We start from the raw sequence: 15,440 nt of genomic DNA on the forward strand, positions 1-15,440 counted from the left end.
GTTTCAAGACTTGTCTAGAAATTTCTCTCTATTTCAAGCTCGACTTTAATTTACACTTGTTTCTTCGTAACACTAAAAACTTGATTTAAACGTTCGTACTCCACAACATTCATGAAAAGATAATACTAAAAAGGCAACATGACAAAAAGTCAACATTTTTGGTCTTCTGAGGTGTCAACTCAAAATGAAAAGTAAATTAAGTTGTCATTTACTATCCAAATGGCCAGTAACTAATAAATTTGGGTTCGGGGGCGTTACAACTTAAATATGTATGTGGAAGAAAATTTACCCATTTTCAATAACTTATAGGTCTCGATCATTAGAGTCAACTTCAATTGTACATAAAACGTTCCTATTCTTCCTCATGGGGAGCGATATGATCGGTCGATAAACGTGTCCAAATGTTCACATAAAATAGTTTCGTTGACACTAAATGAGGGTATAAGCTAGAATTGACGAATCTCAACTTTAAGTATTAGCCGGTCTAGATAAGAGGGTTTTCGTTTAGATAAAAGTGTTGACTTTTAAAAGTATTTTTCAGACAACATATATATGTCGTCTGAAGTTACTAAGCAAGATTCCATTCACGTTGACCGCATCGACCGAGATCCGAACTTTATCGAAAATGCTTGAATTTTGTTCTACACCCATAATTCACTATTATGTTGACATCTGACACTCAAACTTAAAAAAAATTATTTCCGTCATTTAAATCACAACATGCGTACTAATGTGCTATAACATGTTTACTAAGTTCTTTGTAAACATACATCTTTATAAGACAACTATATGCAAAAAACAAAATTTACATAATCTGACCGTTGGATATGATCGCAGTACTTAAATATGTATGTGGAAGAAAATTTATCCATTTTCGATAACTTATAGGTCTCGATCATTAGAGTCAACTTCATATATACATAAACTTTCTTATAGCTTCCACAAGGAGAAGTACATAATCGTTTCATCAAAGTGCCAAACTATTACATATATATGTTTTCCTACTCTTAACAAGAGTTTGAGTACCGGCTAATCAAAAATATAAGTTTTGGTCGGAAGAGATAAGAGCGTTTCCGTTTGGAAAATATGCACAATTTATGTTGACCACTTATTTACAACCTTAGACGACATATAATTGCCGTCTCACATTGAAGAAAAGTGAGGGAAAATTCCGGCGCCCAAAATTCAAATATTGCAAGTCTAGACGGCATTTTTATGTTGTGCGATGAATACATTAAGGTTGATGCCCTCTCCCAAACTCAAATGAATTGAATATTTCAAATTCATACAGACGACATATTAACCTCGTCTAATGAATAGATGAATAGGTTGAGCCCTTTTTCAAACTTATATATCAAGTTCCCTCAGACGACATTTATATGTCATCTTATTAAATACAATAAAAGGTAACCAAACTCAATATTTAATTATAAATTGAGTATTTTAGTGTCAGAGAGACCACTTTCATATGCCGTCTGAAGTTATACATTACAAGGTTCGTACACTCAATTTTATGGGTTTGTTATACGTCATTTGTTTGTCGTCTGAATAAGTGAATTTAAGGGTTCAAAATGTAGGTATAAATCAAGGATTTATGGTTGTTTCATAATGTATAACTTCAAAAAAAGGGGATTAATATGTTGTTGGATGAAGTACATAAAAAGGGGATTAAAAGTAGATTTCGCATTCTTTCACAGACAACTTTTATATGTTGTCTGACGTATTACCATAAAGTTGCTAAATGTTGCTTTTTTACACTGCATATATATGTTGTCTGAAATTTTGCATATGACAGACAAATTGAGCAACATCCAGAAGTATGAAGGGAGCATGGCACTCATACGACTTATACTTCACAAATGTCATCTGAAGGGTCAAAAAATTAATCAGACGACACAAACTCAAAATCGTCCAAAATATGTCGTCTGAAAAGTGTCGTCTGATGATGTATATGGCCTAGTGGTACTACTTGCTTCTGCTTGTACTTTCTGTTGTCCATTTTCTTTCAAATTTGCAAGAGTTGTTCGGGTAGCTCCATACAACTTGATCAAACTTGAAATAGAGTGAAGATGTGAACCCCAACGAGTAGTCCCTGCTCATTGAAAAGTGCAAGTCTAATTTGCCCCCTTACTTGTCTCAAGTTCTCCAGCAGCCACTAATTCAGCAATTTCTTCTTTACTAGCAACTCTCAAAGCTGAATGCCTTTTCGCAGAAGAATCAACAAAGTTAACAATCAATTGTAGAATAGAAAAAAAATCCCAAATAACATGCACACCTTTAGCTACAGCATTTAGTGTCAATTGTAAGCGATGAGCAAAACAATGAACATAATATGCGTAAGGACACTCTCTTGAAAACAAAGCTTGTAAACCATTAAATTTACCCCGCATGTTCCTAGCACCATCATATCCTTGTCCACGTATATCTTCTACTTGAAGATCATATTGAGCAAGCACTTTGGATATCTCATCTTTAAGAGTTTGAGAACAAGTGTCTGCCACACTAAGCACTTTGAAGAACCACTCCCTAATAAACCCATGACAATCAACAAAACGAAGAATGATAGCCAGTTGTTCTTTATGAGACACATCAACCGCTTCATCAACAAGGATACAAAATTTGGCTTGTCCCACTTCCTCCCAAATCTTGGTTCTAACTTTGTTACCAAGTATATTTAAAATTTGCATTCTTAGGACCACTTTGAAAGACTCTATCAACCTCTATATTCATTCTTCTAAATGAGTTCACCACTGTAGTGAAATTTCCACCATTAGATGAATCGGCCGATTCATCATGACCTCTAAATGCACACCCTTGTAGCGCTAACAACTTGGTTGCCTCTATAGTAGTAACAAGCCGGAGTCTGTTATCTGCTACTTCTTGTGATGATTTTGTGCTAATCACTCTTTCAATATGGTTGGATGGGTTTCTCAGCGACTCCCACTTATGGATGGCAATAGAATGTTGGGAATTTATGCCTCCCATGTGATAGGTAAAACCAGATTGTTTAGACCTAACATTATTCCATCCTTGAAACCCATGCTCAGTAAATGCTAGATGATGAGAGGGATAATTGTCAAATAAGTAACAAGGGAAGCAAAAAGCTTTATCTAGATTCTCAGAATACTCAAGCTAAGGCCATTCTTGGAACCACTTAGGATTAAATTTTCGACATTGACCTCCATCAAATGAAGGTGGGTAAAAACTTGAGAATGGTTGGTATGGTCTTAACACTATATAAACTCTTCGAATACTATCACGCTCATTCAAAGGATACTTACATATCGGAAGCCGTATTCCTGGATCACGTTGAAGAGAATTAATATCAAACCTTTCTTCTCCCACTAGAGAAGAGTTCAAAGGAACATCACTAATAGAATTTTCAATCACATCCTACTGCCACTTTCACTCCCTATCTGACTATCATTAACACTATCACTTGATGGAATATTACCAGGAGTAAACCATGAGAACAGATTTTTGTACCTTTTGGTTTTCCGACCATCCGTCATCACCTTTTAACACACTGCAGTCTACAGAACAACATAACTCAATCTACTAATTCATTATGGATCGCATCATTCATTCTGTATACAACAAGGGGAACTTGTCTCTGTTAATTGAAGTTCAGTTGAAGTTGTCTTAGCATAAAAATTGAAAAACCCCAATTGAAGCAAAACAGAGAAATGAGAGCCCAATTCAAGATTGAAAGCTAAAAAGAAACAACGACTGTGTGATTGGGTGTTAAGGATTTAGTACCTGGGCTCTGAAATTGATTGAATAACATGAAAGAGAAGACGAGCAAGAGGAGAGCGACGTGAAGATCCCCCTTTTGTCTGTGTCGTGCGAACTGCGAAGTGAAGGCTGCAAAGTGCGACGTGAAGAGGAGCCAATGTGGATCGCTGAAGATTGAAGAACCCTCCCCTTTTTTTTTGGTCGAATATGAAGATCCCCTTTGGCCCTTTCCTTTTGTTTGTGCCATGCGAAGTGAAGGCTGCAAAGTGCAAACTAATTAAACCTCCTTCTATATGTAGTTTCTTTGTGCTTTCATGGACGATCAAGACTACACATGTTGTTATACATATCTTATTTGAGAGACAAAGTAGATCCTCAAATAAGAAACCAATTCAATTGTGTTTGATAGCCATATTGACTCAACCCATAATCTAACTTACTTTCAAAAGTGCAAATCCTCTTTTCTATGCAACTCAGAAACCATAAAATGTCTCTTTAAAGTCTAATCACAATTTCATGCTTAATATACTACACAATTGTTGCCGATGATCACTAACATTTTTTTTTTCCAAACGGATATGCTTCTGCATCATGTCGACTTCCCAGATTTGTGACATCGTTCCTAAAATGGGTGGCATCAAGATAAAGGTTCAGGTATCTCGAATGTGGGAGGAAAAATTCTCAGGCCTGTCCGACAATACGATGGCTTGGGATGTGTGTTAGTCGGCGAATATGTAATTGTTATAATAGTTCAATCATTTTCTTACAAGTGGCGGTTCAATCATTTCTGATTGTTGTCTATATATTATATAACTGTTAAATATACTTATTATATCCATCAATCGTAACACATGCAAGGTGATTCAATCCATGCCGTGGTCATGGAAGCTGACGCTGAGGATGTCTTAAGCAATATGGCGGAAGGACATGTTTATGAGATAAGCAAATTTAAGACCATGATTAATCAAGAGTCTCACCAAGTTGTGCCACATATAGCACAGCTGTAATTTAACAATAAAACTGTGTTTAAACTGATGCGTGAAGAATTCTCGGCAATACCCATACATTGCTTCAACCTACTAGACTACAACGAACTTCCTGCACATAAAAAAAATAGACACCATATTGACATGTCAAGTCGATATATATCACAATCAAGGTGTTCACTAAAGTTATATAATATAGACAACATGTATATTTTATTCTAATATTCCATTGTTAATAAAACTTCATACATTTAAAACACTGCCTTTTTGCTGAGCAAATATAATCGGACTTATAAGAGAGATGTATCATGTTGAGGACGCTACTATCAAAGGCCAATTGGCAAAAAAGCGGGAACTGCGAATACAAAACACAAGGTACCAAACTGTGCATACCACATACCCCATCAAATATTTTGGTTATAAATACGTTAGTTGTTTAAAGGTTTAATTCACAAATTCAGTCATTTGATCTATTTATTTACACATAACTCCACTAACGTATGCGTTTACTGATTTCCCTAGGAATGAAGAGCTGCAAGCAACACTTTAGGGAGAACTCGCACTTAACTTTGAAGCAGACAAAATGCTTCAGTTACCCCCTCCAGCTGTGATAGTCATTACGAGTTCAAAAGTGACCACGTATTCAAGTAAGAACAAATGATTCTTTCCTCGACAAGATCATATTATTTATTATTTTGAAAGAACCGTCATTATTTTCAATGGCATCTCTGGTATTTCATTTTCTAAAAAAATAGAAAGTAAACAACTTCAAGCTAAACTTTTATTGCTTCAATTGAATGGCGAACTATAAATAATAGGTTCTGAAAACTTTGTTGTGTAATTTGTATATTGAAATGGGCTAGAGAAAAAAACCCACATGCCGAAGAAAATCATGTTGAACGGTAAAACCCGAGATTCAAGTTGAGCGGTAAGACACGATCGTCACATTAAGCGGTAAGAGCCAAGTAACATAAAAGGTGGTAAACCTGAGTAACACCCGAGTACCACAAATGGAGAATAACACATAATAAGACTCGAGTATCATATTCATTGGAAACACTCGAGTATCACATATAGAGGTATCACTTATATACAGCATAGACCGTCATCCGGACATGGCGGGCCTCGCCTTTGACATATATCTGGTAAACTGACGCCCGAGCTACCTCGTCATGATGAGAAACGACTGATACAACATCGGGAAGGCACTCCCGAACTCCACAAGAAGACACATGAGAAGAAATATGTGCACCTTGCCCTTCACTAGAAACATATAATGTAAGGAATCTTTTCTTAGCTATAAAAAGAAGGCTACCCATATGTAGAAATGATCTCACTCCATATTGGAGAACACTTGTATCATTAAAGGCATTTTGGCCTATTGATAGTAGAATCTTAAGTGGATGTAGCCTTGTCCTCTGCTGGTAAGGTGAACCACTATAAACCTTGCCTTCTTGTATCTATTAATTATGTTATATGTTCTATATATCATACTTTTGATTAGCCTACGGGTTAATGCAGAAACACATATGAAATTAGTAAGTTGGGTAGGATAATAAGAACACCAACATGTTGCCATTTAATTCTTGAGAATTATAACTATGAGCACAAAAATAATAATAATTTATTATTTAGCATAAGTTAGCGACGATCAAAAGGTCTCTACCCCACAGTTTGGTTTCTAGGGTTTTCTTTTGCCTTCTCTTTAAATAATCACATATTTTCTTCACTTCACATTGTCGGAGGAGATTGCAGCATGTTTCGCTACTGCCCTAGCAATCCATGAAAAGGGGAAGGTTTCGTTTAGCACGGCTAGTACTGCCGCTGTCCTACCTCATCTTTACGTTGTAAGGCGTCTGCTTTATATGCATAAGCAGCCGAATCTGAATGCTATTATGTGAACCCTACCCTCTATTTGGGGTTTCAAAAAACTAGCCTAATGAGGTTGAAGGGGAGCATTTTAGCCTTCGCTTCAATCATGAAGAACATCAAAGACATGTGCTTGAAGGTACGTGGTTTTACGAGAGAAATCTTTTTGTTGTCGCTCATTATGACGGCTTGTATGCGGCAGCGTAGGCTCTAATCATTACCTTCCTTTTTTGCATTGAAATCTTGAGCTTCCCTCTTGCGTTGATGATTGATGAGGGGTAGAGATGATAGAGCTACTCTAAAGGTGGTGGAAGATAATGATGATAAGATCTGAATCAAGAGAGGAGAAAGGGTTCAGGTATGAGTTTGTCATAGGATTTTTGATCTGGTCAAGCAGGCGTATCCACCAATGACTTTCGAACTCGGATCTTTGAGAGCTTTGACAAATCTATCATTCGAGTACGAGCGACATGTTTTTGGAGGACAAATATGTCATTTAAGTACAAGCATGTTTAGGGTTTTTGGAACATAAGATCTTTGGTTGTGATGGTCATCCCAACATGTCGATAGTGATGGTGCCCGGACAAGCCCCAACTCAAGCTAATGGAGGGTATGGTATGGATGCTAAGGCATGAGTTCAACAAACTAACCTTAACCCTAATCCTAACTTTGTTGTTAGGGTAGTGCGTTTTAGGGCTGGGTTAGGGGCTAGATCCATGCCGAATGGATCAGGAGGTGATGGTACTAGAATGGTGGTAAATCCCTTCGGGACCTTATCGTTGTTGTTCACCTTCTCGTTGCCTGGGGATAGACCTCGCTTTGCAGCTTAATAGGTTCAAAACCCCAATTTCTCTTGTGGTTCATAACTCGAGTTTGGAGAACGTTTCGATAGGCAGGGAGTTGGTCAAAGTGGAAGATATCAATGGTATCAAGAGAATGATTGATATGGAGGTTGGAAAATTTGGCAAACGAAACATGATGAGGGTCCTCTGTTTGAGTCATCAGTTTGGAGCTCCCTTTCACTCTTGAGTTGGAATTGCCTCACCTCAATGAGCTTCTACTCCCTTCTAGCTATTTCGTCGACACAAAAAAAAAAAATAAAAAAAAAAAAATAACATTGGACATTTGTAGGCTCCAAGAGCAAGTAGAAAATTGAGGATGTCAAACCCTGTAAATTGGGAGTAAATGATTCGGGTCTAAAGAAAGCATCCAAAAGAAGCTTTGGAGCTAAGAGGATATGTTAGCCTTATCTAGAGGGCTCTAGCTTTGCAGGTGGTACAAGGTCTGCAAATGGCTCTGCAAGTGTTCCTGAAAAATGATGTTGGCATAAATGTGATAATAGAGGGTACTGTTGCAATGACATCATCTGGATTTACCTCCGAGGAGGGTTTTTTGGAGTAGTGTTACCTTATGAGTTCTTCCATAAGTTAGATGATTTTGAGTGACAATTACAATTCATTGATCATATCCTATTTTAGGGTTTGTAATATTAAGATGATTTAACGGTTTTGATTGTTTTATATAATTCGATATTTACATAGCCGCTGAATTATGTCTATATTTATATTCCTATTTTTCTTTAATCAATAAAATTTAATCAATAAAATGATTTTGCGTCCTGGTTTAAAAAAAAAAAAGAAAAATACTCTGAGCGCCACTTTCCACGCTGTAAAGTTGATCAAGCACTCTTCGAATGTAGAGCGTGCTCCCACCCGCCAAAAAATGGCGCGTCTGTCTACTCTTTTCTGTCTGCAGAGAAAGTGAAAATCGGAAACAAAGAAAAAAAAAAAATTAGAGAGAGAGGGGGTGGTGGTGTGTGTGAGAGAGAGACTCAGCATCTCTCACATCACATGGGGTCTTTGGGTTTGGGGCCAAAGCATCATCACCAAGCAGAGGCACAACCACAGCGACAAGCAGACCTCAATGAGCCACTGAACCACGTGCCCCGCCGCCCCTCCGATATGGACTCCCACAAGGTACTCCTCCCTCCTCTCTCCCATTTCTCAACCTCCACCTACCTCCGAAACCTAGCTCGGCTTCGATTCGATTGGTTTCCCTTCTCTCCTCCTCCTCCTCTCTCTCTCTCTCTCTCTCTCTCTCTCTCTCTCGGTGCTCTAGGTTTAGGTACTCAGATCGTTCTTGATCCACCTCGAAACCTCAGTTTCGTCTCTATTTGCCTCCGATCTGTTGTCTCTGAGCTCGCCGGAGCTTCTCTCCGGCCAGATTTTGTGCTTTCTGAATTTATTTATTTTTTATTTTAATTTATTGTGTATTTATTTTCCTCATTTGGTTGTGTAGTTAGTGTTAATGAGAAGTACTTGTATTCAGATTTTGCAATGCTTGAAATGGAAAATTGTGTGTAGCAAATTATAGAAACTGCTGGATTGTGTGATAGTCTGTAATCTGTTTTTTTTTCTGGCTTGAAATGGAAATAAAAATAAAAATCTTAGTGGAGCTGACTCGACTTCAGATAATGATTGCTTTAACTTACAAACTTTGCTGGCCGCAGAAAATTTGGGGTTTCATTGCTTCGATGTTGTCTCACTTAGTGTGCCATACTTTTGCGTTCTTTAACTTTTAATACTCCTGTGATCTACTATTTAAGAAAGTGTGCACTGGATTAAGATCAATGTTTTAAATGGCGGAGGCGTGAGGCGTGAGGCGAGGCGTTACATATTTAATTTGATCAAATTGTACTGGATACTGCTATGATTCCTCCGAAAATATCGCTTCTTTTCGAGGTTATTATCATTTAATGCTTCTTTTGGTACAACTGTGGTGGCTGCTTTTCTAATGTTCCATTTGTCGTAGTAGTTTTTGCAATCTTTCCCCTTTTTCTTCCCTCTAGGTGGCTTATTCTTCAAGCGTTCTAGTTTGCTTGAGGTGGTTAATGGTTTTTGATTCTATATCAACGGTCTTTTCTTTGGGGTGCAAGTCTCATAGCATGTGATGCTTTCTTGTTGGTTAGAGTCTTCCGATTTTGCTTTCACTGGGAAATCTTTTGAGATCTTTGTGCTTTTGCCTTTTCCTATATCTCACACTCTGAATATTCATCAGTTTGTGGCAGTTATCAAGTTATGTCGGGTTGTTTGAGTTTCTTTTTCTTTTTCTTTTTAACACATAACCTTTTTTGATCATCATTACATGCAATATCTCTTTTCTCAACCTGTCGTTTGGTGTTCAATAGTTTTTTGCTTTGGTAGGACAGAGGCCAGTGCATATAATTTCCAAAGCTTCAATGGTATAAATGGGGATATGATCTTTATAAATTCACAATAGCATGTACTACATCTCATGCACCGCCTGTTTCCTCAGCCTCATTCTGTGTACATTAATTTTGTGCTTTGGTAGGACACTGGGTAGAAGCATATGATTTCCAAAGTCTCTTGTGTATAGATGAAATGCGTATCTTTATGAATTCACAGTAGCATGTAGTGCATTGTATACATTGGCATACAGACATTATGGATATTATTAGTAAATTAATAATTGCAGTTGGTCTCTGGGAGGGAATCATAGACCCATAGACACTAAATGAACTAAAGCATGAAGAAGGATAGACTTTAAAATTGGTATAATAACAAAACTTGTTATATGGTCTATTCTTTTTATTGTCTTTCAACTGGAGTTTCTCATAATGGCCAACTGGTTCGAATTATATCTAGGCAGGAGTGTTCATGAACAACTGCCCAGAATGCCAATCCTTCTTAATGCAAGCCTGCAATTTGTTCTGATGTTTACCCTTGTTGCTGAATTGCAGGAAATGTCGGCTCCTGTTATTGAGGGAAATGATGCAGTCACTGGTCACATCATTTCCACAACCATTGGTGGGAAAAATGGTGAACCCAAACGGGTTAGTACTTTATTCCTTATTTATCCCTCCCCCATTTGAATGCAATGTCTTTGACCAAACTCTTTTCTCATCCTCCTTAACCCAGCACAATAATTAATGCACTATTCTCTTCATGATCGGAATTACTTGACATTAGATAAGATGAACTTTACTTGAATTCTTATTTAAGTTGATTTCTCTTTTTTCCTAAGAGGGGCTAACATTTGGATCTAAGATTATAATCTGTTGAATGGCTGAGGACATATTTGGTTTCCCGATCTTATTGTATACTGGGGTGTTGTTTTGATTCTCTTTGCAGACGATAAGTTATATGGCAGAGCGTGCTGTAGGTACTGGATCATTTGGAATTGTATTTCAGGTAAAAATATTACTTTATTGTCAACAGAGTGTTTTTGCTTTCATTTCAGTGTTGTAGTCTCTGATATTTTGTTTCTCAGGCTAAGTGCTTGGAAACTGGAGAAACGGTGGCCATAAAGAAGGTGTTGCAGGACAGGAGGTATAAAAATCGAGAGTTGCAGCTGATGCGTTTAATGGATCACCCAAATGTTGTTTCCCTAAAGCATTGTTTCTTCTCTACAACGACTAAAGATGAGCTTTTCCTGAATTTGGTCATGGAATATGTACCCGAGACTATGTACAGAGTACTGAAGCACTATAGTTCTATGAACCAGAGGATGCCACTCATCTATGTGAAACTTTATACATATCAAGTATGAGCTTTTTTCCTTGCTAGCTTATTTGTTTGTTTGTGTTGTTAAGGATTTGTCTCTTTATGCCTTAACGTGATTGGAAAAACCATCAATTTCAGATTTTTAGGGGCCTTGCTTACATCCACGCTGTTCCTGGGGTATGCCATAGAGATGTGAAACCTCAAAATCTTTTGGTATGCAGTATCTGTTTTTATTTCTTTTAATCTGTGTTCTCTACATCACTCCATAAATTGAATTATACTTGCGGTCTTTCTATGTCGACAGGTTGATCCCCTCACCCACCAGGTTAAGATTTGTGATTTTGGAAGTGCAAAAGTATTGGTATGTTTTTCTTGTATCATGTGTTTGATTTTATCCTTGCAATATTTCTCATAGCGTTGATGGAAAAAGGACTCGGTTGCACCCATGATTGCTGATCTAGCAAGAATGCATGATATGAAATTTTGCTATATAGATCTTAGTGCTAGACTGAGTATTATTCTGGGGATGCCTAAATATCTTGTTCACATGGAGTCTTAGTAATACGAAATTCTAGGTGAACCACTTTTTGATTTACCATCTAGAACCACCCTGTGTGGCAGCAAATGCGGCAATATCATTCTCGATTAAAAAAACTTTCAGTAAATGATGTGGCACTGCCACTTCTGCTGCCACATAAGGTGGGTTCTAGGTCATACACCTAGCACTTCATTTGTAGGCTTCTTGCTACTGTGGTTGGTATGAAAATTAGTTACATTGATATTTTCAGTTCATTGATTTTATTTCTCTTTAATCAGGTCAAGGGTGAAGCAAACATTTCCTACATATGTTCTCGCTACTATCGAGCTCCTGAGCTCATCTTTGGTGCAACGGAGTATACAACATCCATTGATATCTGGTCAGCTGGTTGTGTTCTTGCTGAGCTCCTTCTAGGCCAGGTTAACAACTTCTTTGGCTTGAATTTTCTCAACCTTGGGTTAAACTATATTCACCTCTTAACATATGAAACCATTTCAACTCTACAGCCGTTGTTTCCAGGAGAGAATGCAGTGGATCAACTTGTAGAGATTATCAAGGTCAAGCCTCACTTCCTCTGTTAAATAAAAGTGGATCATTTTTATTTGCGTGCTTACTGTTTAGGTGCCTTCTTGCAGGTTCTTGGTACTCCAACCAGAGAAGAAATTAGATGCATGAATCCAAACTATACCGATTTTAGGTTCCCTCAGATCAAAGCTCATCCTTGGCATAAGGTACAACATGTGGCTAATAACTCCAAACAAGATGGTTCTTCGAGCTGTATAGATATGTGTGCATGTGGGTATCATCTAATTATTCTGGACCCTTGAAAAATACTGTGTCAAAAAGTGGGGTGGTTCTTTATTCCGGAATACATACTCTTGATCTCGTGTCTGTCCATACTTGCCTGTGCTGACTGTTAAACTATTTATTGTATTTACATTTTCAATATGCTTATTTAATCACTATTTGGGATCATTCTTCTGTTTACAGTATTTGTAAAGTTTTGAATGTCACTTCAGGTTTTCCACAAACGAATGCCTCCAGAAGCAATTGACCTTGCTTCACGGCTCCTTCAGTATTCACCAAGTCTACGCTGCACGGCGGTGAGTTGACCTTATATTTACTGAGTTTTCCCTGCTGCTTATGTTTTTATTTATTTGTGTATTTACTTAATTTTATTTTTCAATCTAAAGACCAAGACATCACCATACCTTGTGATATAATTCTGATGAAGATCTAGGCAGGGTTACCTCTGTATTGAATCCTCTATTTTGGTGCTAAGACTGCAACCTTTGCACTTTGTTGGTTGCAGTTGAATGAACTATTTTGTCCATTTGGAGTAGTTTTAGTCATGATATGCATGATGTGCAATTTTTCTAACTGGTTACCACCCTATTACAGCTTGAAGCATGCACACATCCGTTTTTTGACGAACTTCGTGAGCCTAATGCACGTCTTCCAAATGGCCGCCCTTTGCCGCCTCTTTTCAACTTCAAACAAGAAGTGAGTCTTCATTAATCTGTTTTACTTGCTGATTACATCATGAAAAACAGTGCATATTAGTTTAAAATAGATGTATCTGTTTGTTCATAGTCGCATTTTGTAGCACAACGTGTATTTTTTCTTTCTCTGTTATAGTGCTATATTCACTCTTGTCACGCGGTTTTTTTTTTTTTGGGTTTTTTGTGGGTTGGGGGGAGATTACGTAAATATTAACCCACCTGTTAGGAATTATGTGATACAGGAGGACATGCATGAAGAGCATGTCTGGTAAATGTAGTCTTGAAATTTATCATTAATTCGTAACTAGATGGAGGTCAAATGGTTACCATTGCCAATCAAAGGTTGTGTTTGGTTGCATAAGACGGAAAAGTTACATAGATGTTTTCCAAGTGATCATAAATTTAGCAAAGCATGAAATGTACGAGCATAGAAATGACATATTTCTCATTTTCTCTTTCCTTTCCATCCCAAAGTTTAAATCACAAAAAGTTTGAGAAAGTTCATGTATTCTACCTCTGGAATAGTAATTTAAATCCTTTGTCCCTCCAAAAATTAACTTGCAGTTAAATGGAGCATCACCTGAACTGATCAGCAGGCTCATACCAGAGCATATGCGACAGCAGATTGGTCTTGGATTCCCTCACCCAGCAGGTACTTAAATGTAAAGTCATGAAGCAAGGAATCATCTCTTCTTCTAGTGGATGGAGCAAAGCAAAATCAGGCATGTTTGTGGTCCATATAACATTGAGCATTTTGGCCTAATCTGCTGTTGTCCCCCTTTCGAAGATGTATACATATACTCTCTCAGGCTTAATGTGGAAATCAGTAATCCTGTCTATGTCAATTTTAGCCTAAACATATTGTCTTACTGCATCTGTACATCGTTTTGATTGTAAGGATTCCAGAAAGCTAAGTGTAAAAGAAGGTGATGTTATTCGAATGACGCTAGTAGGGGTTGTGAAAGTCTTGCAGGACCCGGAGGGTATTTATAGTAGTGCGGCTTGTTCTTCTCTTTTAATTATTGTGTTGTTTCTATTGTTGCCTCAGTTACGTTTTTACAATTGATGATTATTGTGTCCACACTAGGGCATTGTTTCAGTTCTCCGCTGAGTAACATTGTGGAGTGCCTGCTGTGTTTGGAATGTCTTGCTGTTCAGGAACCTTGACTGGTGGGAGTTGATTAAGATTGATGTTCATATCTAACCAATAGAGAACTCTCTAGTTCTTGAATTATTACCATCTTTAGTGCGAGTAGATCACAATTAACTTGGAAGACTGGGAGTGTAGTTTGTTACAGGAATCCATGATCCCTCCAGTCAACATGGAGATATATTTCAAGGGGTGGTTCTAGTTAAGTATAAATTGTCAACACATCGTTTTCCAATTTTTTCGATGAACACATCGTTTTCCAGTTGAGTCTAAACTGTGAACACAATTGAAAAGAAATAAAAACACAGACAATAGACTTTTCTTACTAAACACTTGAACAGCGACAAATCCTTCTTGCATGCGAATTGGTCATTTGTAATCGACACCCTGCGAATTGGAACGCTAAAGGCTTTGTATTATAACTTATTTGCAAATAAAGAATTGAAGAAGAAATCAAACATATAAATATATACACACAATTGATAATGCTGTTATTCATATCAAACAATTTCTTCAAAATTTTGGGATGATAACAAAATTTCTTTACGAAAATTTAAAAACTGTCACAAACAATTGATTTGAATGGTCGAAATCCACCTAATGATACTTTTTACAAATAAATCTTACAGCGCAGCATTTGATGTCGCTGAAGGGTTTCTAAATTGTGATGATTCGTGATAGCAATGGATTAGAAATTTTTGCAGGTGCTCTTCCCTTGGTTCTATTCTCAATGCTGAAGCTCTAGGTTTGAACTTTGAGGGCAGGTTTGTTGTAGGCTAAAGAACTTGGTAGTCATCAACTTCAACTTGAAGGAGATTCTCTTCACCTAATAAAAATGGTTGGAGGTATTTTCAAGGTTACTGTGAGAGTTTCTACGATCCTCATTCCTCAATGATGTCTGCATCTTCATGCTTCTTTTTCCAACATTTCTTTCTGAGTGATTCTGACATATTTGGAAAGCCAATATTGTAGCAGATCAACTAGCTTGCAGCTTTAGACAAAATGTTGCTCACAATAGTATTTGATTTCATGATTACCTACTAGAATTATTCCATACCAAGTTACCAACAACAGTATATATATTCTGTATATGATCCCTTTTGGGATCTTCTTTGTAAAACTTCATATAAAATATTA

General features: G+C 37.3%; 2 protein-coding genes across 2 annotated transcripts; one reads left to right on the top strand and one right to left on the bottom strand.

The window, feature by feature from the left end:
- Positions 1-2,114: 2,114 nt before the first annotated feature.
- LOC101300943 lies at positions 2,115-2,985 on the bottom strand. Its single transcript, XM_004305401.1, has 2 exons — positions 2,666-2,985; positions 2,115-2,526 (listed from the first exon to the last, which is right to left on the bottom strand). Exons 1-2 carry the CDS (start codon positions 2,983-2,985, stop codon positions 2,115-2,117), a joined length of 732 nt encoding a protein of 243 aa, XP_004305449.1.
- A 5,404-nt stretch (positions 2,986-8,389) lies between these two features.
- LOC101311393 (shaggy-related protein kinase zeta-like) lies at positions 8,390-14,255 on the top strand. Its single transcript, XM_004303147.1, has 12 exons — positions 8,390-8,566; positions 10,351-10,443; positions 10,742-10,801; positions 10,881-11,153; positions 11,252-11,326; positions 11,418-11,474; positions 11,930-12,070; positions 12,158-12,208; positions 12,287-12,382; positions 12,671-12,754; positions 13,053-13,154; positions 13,718-14,255. The coding sequence occupies exons 1-12, from the start codon at positions 8,441-8,443 to the stop codon at positions 13,811-13,813; spliced, it is 1,254 nt and encodes a 417-aa protein (XP_004303195.1). The 5' UTR covers positions 8,390-8,440; the 3' UTR covers positions 13,814-14,255.
- Positions 14,256-15,440: the final 1,185 nt, after the last annotated feature.

The sequence above is a fragment of the Fragaria vesca genome, linkage group LG6 (assembly GCF_000184155.1).
Source record: "Fragaria vesca subsp. vesca linkage group LG6, FraVesHawaii_1.0, whole genome shotgun sequence".
Classification (NCBI taxonomy): Eukaryota; Viridiplantae; Streptophyta; class Magnoliopsida; order Rosales; family Rosaceae; genus Fragaria; species Fragaria vesca.